General features: G+C 42.8%; 3 protein-coding genes across 5 annotated transcripts in view; 1 reads left to right on the top strand and 2 right to left on the bottom strand.

Moving 5' to 3' along the window:
- tyro3 (TYRO3 protein tyrosine kinase) overlaps positions 1–4920 on the bottom strand; it is a 7278-nt gene extending 2358 nt beyond the window's left edge. The window contains exons 1-14 of the mRNA XM_008314909.3: positions 4601–4920; positions 3742–3931; positions 3006–3277; positions 2477–2563; positions 2219–2334; positions 1932–2118; positions 1571–1713; positions 1336–1474; positions 1118–1241; positions 928–1022; positions 729–824; positions 458–538; positions 280–372; positions 8–57 (exon numbers count right to left, since the gene is read on the bottom strand). Coding sequence (XP_008313131.1) covers positions 8–57; positions 280–372; positions 458–538; positions 729–824; positions 928–1022; positions 1118–1241; positions 1336–1474; positions 1571–1713; positions 1932–2118; positions 2219–2334; positions 2477–2563; positions 3006–3277; positions 3742–3931; positions 4601–4664 — 1737 coding nt within the window. The 5' untranslated portion in view covers positions 4665–4920. The remainder of the gene's footprint in view (positions 1–7; positions 58–279; positions 373–457; positions 539–728; positions 825–927; positions 1023–1117; positions 1242–1335; positions 1475–1570; positions 1714–1931; positions 2119–2218; positions 2335–2476; positions 2564–3005; positions 3278–3741; positions 3932–4600) is intronic.
- An 896-nt stretch (positions 4921–5816) lies between these two features.
- On the bottom strand, positions 5817–8637 carry lrrc57 (leucine rich repeat containing 57). The gene is made up of 5 exons (XM_008314493.3): positions 8506–8637; positions 7675–7810; positions 7184–7452; positions 6794–6979; positions 5817–6687 (listed from the first exon to the last, which is right to left on the bottom strand). Exons 1-5 carry the CDS (start codon positions 8587–8589, stop codon positions 6646–6648), a joined length of 717 nt encoding a protein of 238 aa, XP_008312715.1. The 5' UTR covers positions 8590–8637; the 3' UTR covers positions 5817–6645.
- haus2 (HAUS augmin like complex subunit 2) lies at positions 8608–10749 on the top strand. Of its 3 annotated transcripts, none has more exons than XM_008314523.3 (7): positions 8608–8737; positions 9607–9693; positions 9768–9866; positions 9949–10018; positions 10099–10231; positions 10406–10514; positions 10591–10749. In XM_008314523.3, the coding sequence occupies exons 2-7, from the start codon at positions 9607–9609 to the stop codon at positions 10690–10692; spliced, it is 600 nt and encodes a 199-aa protein (XP_008312745.1). In that variant the 5' UTR covers positions 8608–8737; the 3' UTR covers positions 10693–10749. The 3 variants fall into 3 exon arrangements, with proteins under 3 accessions (XP_008312745.1, XP_008312737.1, XP_008312729.1); XM_008314515.3 differs by lacking the exon at positions 8608–8737 and adding an exon at positions 9233–9445; XM_008314507.3 differs by lacking the exon at positions 8608–8737 and adding an exon at positions 9236–9438.
- Positions 10750–10905: the final 156 nt, after the last annotated feature.

Raw genomic sequence — 10905 nt, 5'->3', positions numbered from 1 at the left:
GAAGAACAACCATTGGGATTGGCAGCCGCTGACCAGGACGCTGGTGAAGACTCACTCCTGTTGAACACAAGATTTTAAAGACAACATCCATTTTCCAAAGCTGTTTCCAAATTCACTTTGATGGACAGAAACAGTGAGCCATAATTTCCTTCTTAATCTTTTCTCTAACCTTCTGCTCTCAAAACACAGAGTTAGTGTTGACAAACATCCAGATTCCTGTGTTCCTCTTTTAAACTTCAAGCTGTTAGTGAGGTGTGAGTGTTTTTTAACATGTCTTACCAATCAGCTGAATGACATTAGGATGGTTGAAGTCCTTCATGTAAGCTGCTTCCTTTAGACACTGCTCAATGTCAGCAGATGAGGTGACATCAGCTGCGGGATAAAACACACATACATGCAAAAGTAAAAAACACATCCTCCATTTTCACCCATGCACAAAATATCTACTTTCACGTACATTTCAGGACTTTTACGGCCACTTTCTGGATGTCAGTGTCGTCGGTTTTCAGGATGGCTTCTCGCACTGAACCAAACTCACCTGCACATGGGAACAGATCAAACACAAAGGAACGTGTTCACACACATGTCCACATACACACTCATATGTACACATTTTTAAATAATACAGAAAAGTTTGGGATATAATCCAACATATTTTTGAATAAATATAAACCCAATGTGGAATTATTCTAGGCATAATCTATTTGTTTGTTTTTTTTTGTCATTACCCTTTCCAAGCATGTGTCCCAGTGTGATCATTTTCTCTGGGATCAGGACATCCTGCAGTTTGTTCTTTAGGTCATTGTTAATACCAAGGCTGTCAACTAGGGGGAGACACACATGTAAGCTGCAGTGTTCATGCTTTGTGGTCCCATGGTAGAAAACAGTGACAGGATAGCGGTCAGTGTTGAGTAAACACAGACTCACGTGTGAACTCCTGTGTCTCTGTCTGAGCTCTGGTAAATGAACGAGCTGCAGTGAAGGAGACAGACGGGTCTGGACCTGGAGACTGGAAGAACCAGCTGATAATAAAAAAAATAAGATGCAGTGTGAATAAGATGCAGTGTGAACACAATAAAACCACATTAGACATTATTGACCTCTTCTATGTTCTCACCCAAACTGCATTTCTTTTCCACGCCGTCTAGCAGCAATATTGAGTAGCAAAGCAATAATGGTGGCCACAAGCAGACCGAGGAGAACGCCAACCCACATGTGGCTCCTCTGGACCTGAACCTGGACTAAAGGACCAGCAGGCAATCAATAAGCCAGTGAATGACACTCTACATCCAAGGTGGCACAACAGTGACATGTTTGTCAACATCATACTGGTACCTGAGGCAGGCAGCACCAGAACAGGGGAACTCCAGGGGCCACAACCCACGGAGGTGCAGCCCGACACCTGAAAAGAGGCGTTAAAAAAACGTCCAGCTCCAGACAGCTGCGCCCGGTTGTGCTTGAAGAGCAGAGGCTCCTGAAATACAAAGATATTTTAATTTTATTACTGTAAAGACTATTGAGACAAATCTGTTTTGTGATTCAGATATAACCATCAGGGGATGACAGTCACCTGAGCTTCACCTCCCAAAATCCACTGCAGCTTGTACGCTAGCAGTTCCCCCTGAAGCTCCTCCTTTTGAAGCTGTTCCCAGTTCAGACACAGCTGCTGCTCTGACAGGTCAAACGTCAGGTTCCTGGGGGCGGCTAAGGGAACTGTGAGACCAAAGATGGAGTTTGCTAAAGTAACGCTCTCTGCAAAATGACAGGTAGTTGCATCTCGGTTGTGGCTTACGTCATCATTGTCACTTTTTAAATTTTTGACACATTCAACAGACCTAGTCTGACCAACACTGACCCCCGCAGCACATGAAACATTGTCACTGCTCCAACAATGAGCAGTTCAATCAGCTGATTCCCACGAGCGCCCTCACCTGACTCAGGTGTTACAAACTGGAGCCAGGGGCTGAAGGGAGACGCCCCAACCTCGTTCACACACGACACTCGGACACTGTAATTGCAGTGACTCCTTAAACCTGAAAGGAGGAGCTGGTGAGGAGGAACCATGACCTTCTGAACAGGAACACGTATTGGGGTGGAGCTCCATTTCAACATCATCACCTGAGGAAGAGGAGGAGGAGGAGGAGCAAACTGGTTATTCCACTGTGAGTGTGGGTGTGTGTTTTGCAGTTTGGAGTTTGTGTGTGATGGACTTTGCTACCTGGGCAGTACAGAACGATAGCTCTGAATGACCAATGAATCCTGGTTTCCACGACAGCGTGACATTATTGTCCACTATCTTCAGAACCTGCAATTCCACAGGGGCCGCTGGCAGCACTAAACCACGTCAATCCCAAAAGAAGTACAAGTTCAGTCAGAGATGAGCATTTTTGAGGGGTGTGATGTTCAAGTCACTGTGATGTAATGTAGGAATCTGTTCTGGTGCCAGACTCTGTTCTAGAGACTGGTGATGGCTCACCTTTAATGTAAACCGTTCCAGTTCTGGACACAGAGATCCCTCTGTCATTCCTGGCTTCACAGTAAAACTTAACACTGCTGTTCACTCCTGAAGGTAGAAGCAAGAAAAAAAGAAGTTGAGTGACTGCAACACCCTCTGTGTAGACTGTTTAAGACAAACTAATGACTGATTAGCTCTAACTTTCCTCCTACTAGGAGCATTTACAGCGGACCTATCAGTAAAGGTGTATATTTCAGTCTTTATGGTGACCTTAACTCCAATATGTTGACCATTAACCTGTGTATTTTCATGAAGGAGTGCATCATCCAATCAGCTGCTCAGCTCATGTCATCTTGCTCCAATGATCAATACTGCAGTGTGTGCGTGTGTAAGATGTGTGATTCAGTTCTGACTCAGAGGACAATCATGATCATCAATATATAAACGGTCACATGGTCAGTGATACTATAACCAGCTGTAGCTGCAGTTTGAGGAATGATACTTGATTTGTAACCACCAACATACACATGATCTCAGGACACTGTCTGACCTTCAATGTGGAGAACAGAGGGAGATGGGCGGGACTCTCCCTCCTGGAGTCCACCCACCCACCACAGCACCTCAACAGGTTCTGGTGGTCCAACTGCGGCACACATCAATTCAAAGGGCTTGTTTGGAAACGTGGCCACGTCCTGCGGCTCCAGGAGAAAGTGAGGGACACCTTCCACCGTGATCCAGGCTCGTTCCGACGACAACGTCAACCCCTCAAATTCCACCTCACACCAGTACTGACCAGCGTCCTGCTGTTGGACCGACTTCACACTGAGGATGAAAACCAGAATGTGGAAACAGACTCAAACTTCTGTGTTCTGAATCCCAGTCCACAGACGTAGAACACAAACTCAACCCTAAAATTTGTTAGAAAACTTTGAATCAAATCCGGATCTAGGACCTAGATCTATGGGACTAAAATAAACTTAAAATGACTTAACCTTGAAGAGGACTAAAGTAGGCGGCACCTAAACACAGTTTGGTATTAACCTGGAGATAAACTTTTACCTTTTAAAAATCCCCTGATATGTGAGGTGATAGCAGGAGGAGACTGTTCTGCCCATATTTACTGTTTATGTGATGTTGATGGTAGAAAACTAGAAAAGGTGACAGTCTATTCAGATCCCTTTTATCAGCCAAAATAAGCCCTATATTCTCCTGTACCTTTGTAAGGTTTACGTCCCACCTGTCACTCACACCTGTCACCTGTAGGAGGTCTAATTATAAGCCCTGACCTGTGAAATGTCTCCCAGTGGTCCTCCCCATGTGAAATGAACATCTGGTCTGTGCTGATAAGCTTGGCTCCATCCTTCATCCACACGATGTCCGGTTCAGTTAGACCCTGAACTGCACAGCTGAGCCGAGCTGACTTCCCCTGAGACAGCGTTTGATTGGACGGCTGCTTGGTAAACGCCGCATCTGAGACTGGAGGAGGCCGTGATTAGTGATGTCACTGATGACACTGATCACAGTTTACAAACTAACAAACCTAATCCAATCACAAAGAGATCATTGTGTCATCTGGATTTTTTTTATTAAAACCTATGGATGTATACTGGCAGGGTGGATGATGATAGCTGAGTGGTGGATGATGTCTCTGCAGTTGACAATATGGACAGATTTTAAATACATGTTGATGCTGACAGGTAACGCTGAATAAAGGTTAGATGAGGATTCAGGATGAATATTTGACAAATGAATAATAATGAGATAAATAGATAATGACTGATGTGAATGTTCTAGGACTCACAAATATTGATGTCAAACGTATCGATGGACGGGGGACGAATAATAAAGGCGACAGTGTCTGCCATTACACTTATTCATGGTTGTTCATTTAACTTAAGAGCCTTGGGCACCGGTAAAAGGAATGGTAGAATGCAAATATTAACATACTCTGGTGTCGTCACTAGGAGCAATACTTGTCATTCAGGACGCGATCGAATGGTCGGTTCGGCAAAAAAAAATCTCTTTTATAAAAGTAAAATGATCTTATGATTTCACGGTTGTTAGTAGGAGCTGCAGCAAGTGCATAACTGTTAAATCAGTGACAAAACAGCTGAGGTTTGGTTTGCTGTGACTCAGTAAACTCACCGAAGCCGCAGAACACCTCCACACTCCGCAGCACAAACAACACGATTCCCACGGTCCACTTCATCTTCAGTCGTAAGCTGCAGGAGCTCCAATCTCTGCCCGACACGGCAGCCTCATGTTCGGATGGACCAACAAAGTTTGACCGACGGAGACTCGGAGAGCGCGGAGCCGCGTCTGTCGTAAAAAAACGAGGATATCTTCAAACGACACAACGAAAACAAACCGAACAACAGCTAAGAAGAAGCACAGCAACCCGTGCGGCGGCAGAAAGTTCGGCCAGTTCGGTGTTACTCCGCCTTTGGCGAAAATTTTACATTCGGCCACCGGAAGCGTTTCTTCAAAATAAAACAATCAAAATAACATCTAACATTTTTTTTTTAGAATAAATTACTTGTTTGTAGATTTGTTGTATTGTTAACCATTTAAACATCGTACTAAAAGTATGACATTCTTTTGAGACAAATTTAAATTTTTCATATTAACTAATTTCCCATTTAATTATTGCAATAAACATCTTGCCAAAAGTGAACTGTTCTGAAACGAGTGGACTTTCTTTAAAAACCACAAACCCTAACCCACACATCACTAAATTATTACTTATTAAACAAATCTGGAATCCACCCCCAATTATCTGTGCAAATAATTTTCATTTTCATTTGTGTTTTTATCGTTTCACCTGAGTTCACTATGTTTTACGCTAGATAGTATGCACCATGAGACCGGAAGTGACATCTTTACTCTGTTTAACTTAACAGTGCGGTCCCTCCCTCTGGAATGCAGTGTGTTGTTGGGGTGTTTTTTTTTTCAATTAAAGACCCTTTCCTTTGTAAACACCAGGTCTTATTCCGCTCCATTAGGCGACTTTAATGGGTCCAATTTAAATGAGACAGATATCCAAATTGAAACTCTGGACTACCACCAGACCAGTTGTGAGTAGTGGAGATAAGACTGTTTTCAATGTAAGTACAATTTAAATGACTGCCACCTGCTGACCAAACGTCAGTGCTCCTCGTGACGTATATATGTGATGTCACCACAAGTGTGTGGAAATCACATGGTTGGACTGATGACTCAGGAAATCTGAGAAAACCGCAGGTCACAGTGACAGGAAGGAAGTGTATTCATTGTCAGGAAGTGGCACTCTGACATGTTTACACGTTACCCATGGTAAAGTCACTTCCACTGTGGTATCATTCTGACAATGAATATGAGTCAATTTCAAACACAAACACAATATTTTTTTATTTAACAACAAAAGTAGTGCTTTGTGGATGCAAAGCCAAGCTCTTAAGCTAATGAAGACTTTAGTAAAACCTTGAAACCATTCAAAGAAAAAACAGTGTTTGATCCTCGTATCAACACACAGTGGCTCAATGTTCTAGGACACTAATCTGAATTTATGGTTAGTTAGCGCAAACATCACACTAACGCATTAGTAAGTTGCATCGACCCATGTTGCTATAGTAGCACTGCTGATGCTACTGAAACAGGGATAATGTTAGTTATACAACTTTAGTTTTGTAGTAGTAGAACTATTGCTATAATTAGCAACAATAACCAAATTATCTGCGCTTCAAGTTATATCATTTCAAGTAGTTATATTGGTTGAGTTAAAACTCCTGCTTGGATTCTGACAGTGAGTCTTCTCCCAGATCCATAGTCCAACATGCCATGCACCGTAAAACAAAAGCTAGTTTTGTTTGTGTAAAGGACAACAGCCATAAGCATCATTCATTTTTATAGTCAAGGATGTTTTGGTGAATTAAATATAAGTTCTGGTGGACAAACTTTATAAATATATGACTCTGTGGTTTACATAACCAGTGACATCACAGAAAGTTCATTATGAAACCTTCAATCTTCCCCATCGTTGTCTTCTCTTGTTATCTGCTCCTGCTGTTACCTGTGGTAGGTCAAAACCTTCACAGATCTTTCAGATGTAGGAAATTAATGAGGGCAAAACCAGCATTAGAGCTGAGTTTAAAAGGCTGAAGGACAGTTCTCTAGGAGGACTTCTGTAGCTGCTCATGGGTTTGTTAGAGTTTTCAGGAAAACTTCTTCTTTGTGGCTGTAAATCTCTCCATGTACTAAAGAGTAAACAGAACAGAGACAAAAACAGATCATTAGAAACAAGAGACCAAACAAAAATTAGATTCCAAAACAGAAAGTCTGATAGAGAGAGTGTGTGCTCACCTTGTCATATCCCTGCAGGTCTCTAAGATTCTTGACTTCAAACAAGTTTCCTTCCACAGAGAACAGGGACACCTGAGAATCAGCTAGGATGGACACTGGGATGGACGAAAGCTCCAGACAATTTTCCTCCAGACGAAGTACCTTCAGACGAGGACACTTGGACACATCTGCTGAAATCACAGAGATCTGGGGAGACACAATACGAAGACCTGAATGCATAATCTTCCAGTCCAGCTTATGGATTTGCACCTAGGCCTCTGTGCTGGGAAGAAGGGAAAATCCAACAACGCACTACACTTCATCTTGTCAAGATTTTGTCCTTTTGATCAAATCATAAAGCTCTCGTATGACCTAGGAACGTTCAACAGTCTAAATCTAAACTTCTAGTACCTGGTTCTGGTTGAGGTTGATCTCAATGACCTGCAGCTCAGACACATGTGCAGGGATACTGTGGATCTGGTTCCTGGACAGATCTATCAGGTCCAGTTGTCGAAGTGTTGACAGCCCAGAGGGAAACTCTGAGATCTGGTTTCCAGCTAGGTTGAGAGTCCTAAGGGCTTTAAGCTGACCCATGGTTGAGGGAAGCTGGGTGATCTGGTTTCCATTCAGACTCAGGCTTTCCAACTTCTTTAGCTTTCCAATCTCAGCGGGCAATATGCCTGAGGACAGCAAGGATGGAGGCACTCAGTACACAATAAAGTATAACATAAGCATACAGTATATATATATTTTATATTTAAATGTAAGACTTGTTATTTCTGTTCATCCACAACGAGTTAAAGACCAAAAACTCTTTTGTGTGTGTGTCTGGAACTTAACTGCTGTTACAACTGTAAAAGTGACCTTTTTTCAGAAAATCAGTGCAGAGCATGTGGACTCACTCAGTTTGTTGGAATTCAGCGTCAAACTCTTAAGCTGCAGGAAGTTCCCAATAGCAGCAGGAAGAACTGGGATCTTGTTGTCAGACAGATCCACCGTCCTCAGGTTACTGGTTAGCTTCTGCAGCTCCTCTGGAAACTAAAGGCACAGAAGGTAAGACTAAAAATGGGTGAAAACACAACCAAATGTGACCTCTGCTTTTAACCCATCACCAAAGTGAACAGTGGGCAGCTTTAAGAACCAGGGAGCAGTGAGTGGGGACGGTGCCATGCTCAGAGGACCTCAGTGGTAACTTGGCAGCTGGTGGACTCGAACCTGACCCAAGTCTGCTTCCTTTACCACCACTGCCCAATAAATATGTTAAATATACAGTATATATATATATATATATATATATATATAAATGTATATATATATATATATATGTATCCTCGTATCAACACACACATATATATATATATATATATATACATATACATATATACTATATACATATAGGTGGCGCTTTGGCCCAGAGGCAACGTCTCTGTCATTGGTGTGAAACCCCAGGGTTCACCTCCTGGGCAAGTTCGAATCGTGGTTAGGGCGGTTGATACCTTCCAGTGGACTCACCACCCGCAGGAAGGCTTGGGGGGGTAACGGTGACCCGGTAACGGATAAGCAGATGAAAATGGATGGATGGATATACATATATATGTATATCAGCATGTATTGTTCAATGCCTGACATTGCAGCTAACTCAGACTATTTTTTAATAAATGGAAAAATTTATTAATTTACTAACACTTAAAAAACAACAAATGTGATGACATGTTTGTGTAAACACGGTTCACCTCTTGCAGGCCTTTTCCGGTCAGCTGAAACACTCCAGTTTTCTGGGAAGTTTCCAGGTGTGACTTGAGGGCGCTGTTCCCCATGATCCTCAACCCTGTGTATTTCCTTTTCTTCTTCGTCTTCTGTGTGTGGTAGAAGTTAATTTGAAATCAATGTCCACCTGACGAGAGTTCTCCACGAACACCCACGGAGATCCAGATACTGACGTCACAGCGTGTTCATTGCCAGACGGTAAATCCTGGGATCATCGTATGGATTAACCGACGCTCTAAATGCGCTAACAGCTAACGAGTTAAAATTTTACTCTTGGTAGGAGAGACAAACGAAAAAAACAACTAAAAATCACAGTGGATACACATTAGCTTTGGCGTAAACTCCCGGTTGCTATCAAAACAAGAGACACAACAGTCGGTTCAAGTAGCGGTACATCAGAATAGGAAGTAAATAAATTGGTCCATTAACTACGTTGTTTTGTGAATAATCCTTTTCGGTTGCAAATACACCCAACAGTTATTTCTAAAATCTAAAAAACTGCAGCTCTACACTGGAGACGCCCTGAAATGCTTCGGGTTCATTCTTCTTCGTCTTGTTTACTCCAACTAGCTGCAGCCGTATTGGCGCCATCTTGTGGACACAGTATAGAAATAATAGTGTGTAGTTCCACTGGTGTCCTGAAGCGGCGGTGTAAAGATTAAGAGCGGGTGATTTCAACAGTAGACGAAAAGCGAGTATAGCGCGGGCTTGTTTGGTTTCCACTTCGGCTACATACTTTATTTTCTTTACTCTTTTAAAGGAGTTTTACCGTAAATAAACAACGGACAGGTTCGCGAGTCTATGGCGTCACTATAAAAGTCAACTTGGGCAACGGAAATAACGTCACGATTCGCGTAGGGGATTCAAATCTGTGTCACAGGCGTACACACTGAAGAAAGGTTAGTGGTGAGGAAAATGCACGTTTCTGTTTATTTTCCGTGACTGTGATGCTCATCTAGTGTGAAGCACTTCCCAATTAGCTCAGTATTAAACATATTTTTATTGATTGTTTAGAAGATTTCACGTGAACTATTTTTAAAATAACATTTTAGCCGCTTGTGTCTCAGATGAATCAGTGGGAAGTGTCTCCATTCTTCGTGTCTCCAGCTGCCAGCGTTTTGTCGAGATGTGTCTCCAGAGGAGCCATGTCCCAGGTGAGGGTCGTGTGTTCTGAAAACGCCATGAAGGCTGTCAAGGTTTTTATTATGTGAAATAATCTCGTCCTTAGGAGGACATAGACGCTGTCTCGTCCAGACCAGGTCCCGCCTTCTCCTCTGTGCTGCAGGAAGCTGAAGCACAGCTCAAAGCACAGAGGCGTCTGGATCAGGTAGTATGACGTCACTGCCACGTGACCTGTGCAGGTGTGTGTTCTTAGACCAACATTGACACTGTGTGCTGTTACACTGTAGCTGCAGTTAGAGCTGGAGCTGCTGAAGCTGGAGAAGCAGAGTGCAGATGTAACACACGTACTACCCCTCAGTAAGCAATCCTGTTCTTCTTTTAGACACAGTCGGATAAGATCCTGTGTTCAGGACTTAATGTCTGTCCCCTTTCCTCAGGTGGACGCTTCCAGGTTTTGCAGACGTTCTGTGATCATCTACAGCAGTTACTGAAGGAGCAGAACAGTCTGAGACAGAGGCTGATGAAACCACTGGGACAAACCAACCTACCCATACACGCTCACCTGCACAGGTAACAACAACCGTACAGAGCTCAGTTTGTTCTTGCTTCACATCTCAAGTTTTGCTAAAACCCTAAAAAAATTAGTTCACGCCATCAAAACACATGTAGATACATGTCACTTTCATCGAAAAACATCCTATAATGTCTGTGTTATTGGAGTTGTGTGACCCTGTTGTATTTCAGGTCTGTGGTTGAGGTCTTGGACATGCTGCTGGACTTCATTGAGACTCTGGAGAAGAAACTGGACAGTGTCCAGAACTGCAGCAGAGCCAGAGAACAGCTGAGTCAAATGGTCAGTCAGGACACGATTAAATTACTACCATCATATCCAAACTCCTACTGACTCGCTCTCTCCTTCTATATATCAGTACACCTCGCTTGCCCAGCTGTTGGCTCAAGCAGCAGAGGTCCAGACTCTGTCCAATCAGGTTCTTGGTTGGCAGGAAAAGGGCAGGAGCCTCCAGCAATAACACTGACTTTTCATCTTACCTTGTTTCTTTTAATAAAGTTATTTTTATTTGGTCCAAGCATTTTGTATCATTTGTAAATACACTGTAACCTTCAGCGTGAAGGTGTTCTGTTGACCCACGATGATGAAGATGATGGTGAAGAGACAGGCAGAGAAAATGAAAGAATAAGAAGCATGTGGTAAATGTCATATTTAAAAACTTTATTAGAAACAG

Source organism: Cynoglossus semilaevis, chromosome 1 (genome assembly GCF_000523025.1).
Source record: "Cynoglossus semilaevis isolate Cse_v1.0 chromosome 1, Cse_v1.0, whole genome shotgun sequence".
Lineage (NCBI taxonomy): Eukaryota > Metazoa > Chordata > Actinopteri > Pleuronectiformes > Cynoglossidae > Cynoglossus > Cynoglossus semilaevis.
This window is presented reverse-complemented; position numbering and strand designations above follow the sequence as displayed.

Coding starts and splice junctions, on each gene's coding strand:
- haus2 (XM_008314523.3), top strand. CDS start 9,607: ATGAATCAGTGGGAAGTGTCTCCATTCTTCGTGTCTCCAGCTGCCAGC. Junction 9,694..9,767: donor CCAGAGGAGCCATGTCCCAG/GTGAGGGTCGTG, acceptor TCTCGTCCTTAG/GAGGACATAGACGCTGTCTC. Junction 9,867..9,948: donor CACAGAGGCGTCTGGATCAG/GTAGTATGACGT, acceptor GTTACACTGTAG/CTGCAGTTAGAGCTGGAGCT.
- lrrc57 (XM_008314493.3), bottom strand. CDS start 8,589: ATGGGGAACAGCGCCCTCAAGTCACACCTGGAAACTTCCCAGAAAACT. Junction 7,811..8,505: donor CCGGAAAAGGCCTGCAAGAG/GTGAACCGTGTT, acceptor CTGTGCCTTTAG/TTTCCAGAGGAGCTGCAGAA. Junction 6,688..6,793: donor ACCTGCAGGGATATGACAAG/GTGAGCACACAC, acceptor TTTACTCTTTAG/TACATGGAGAGATTTACAGC.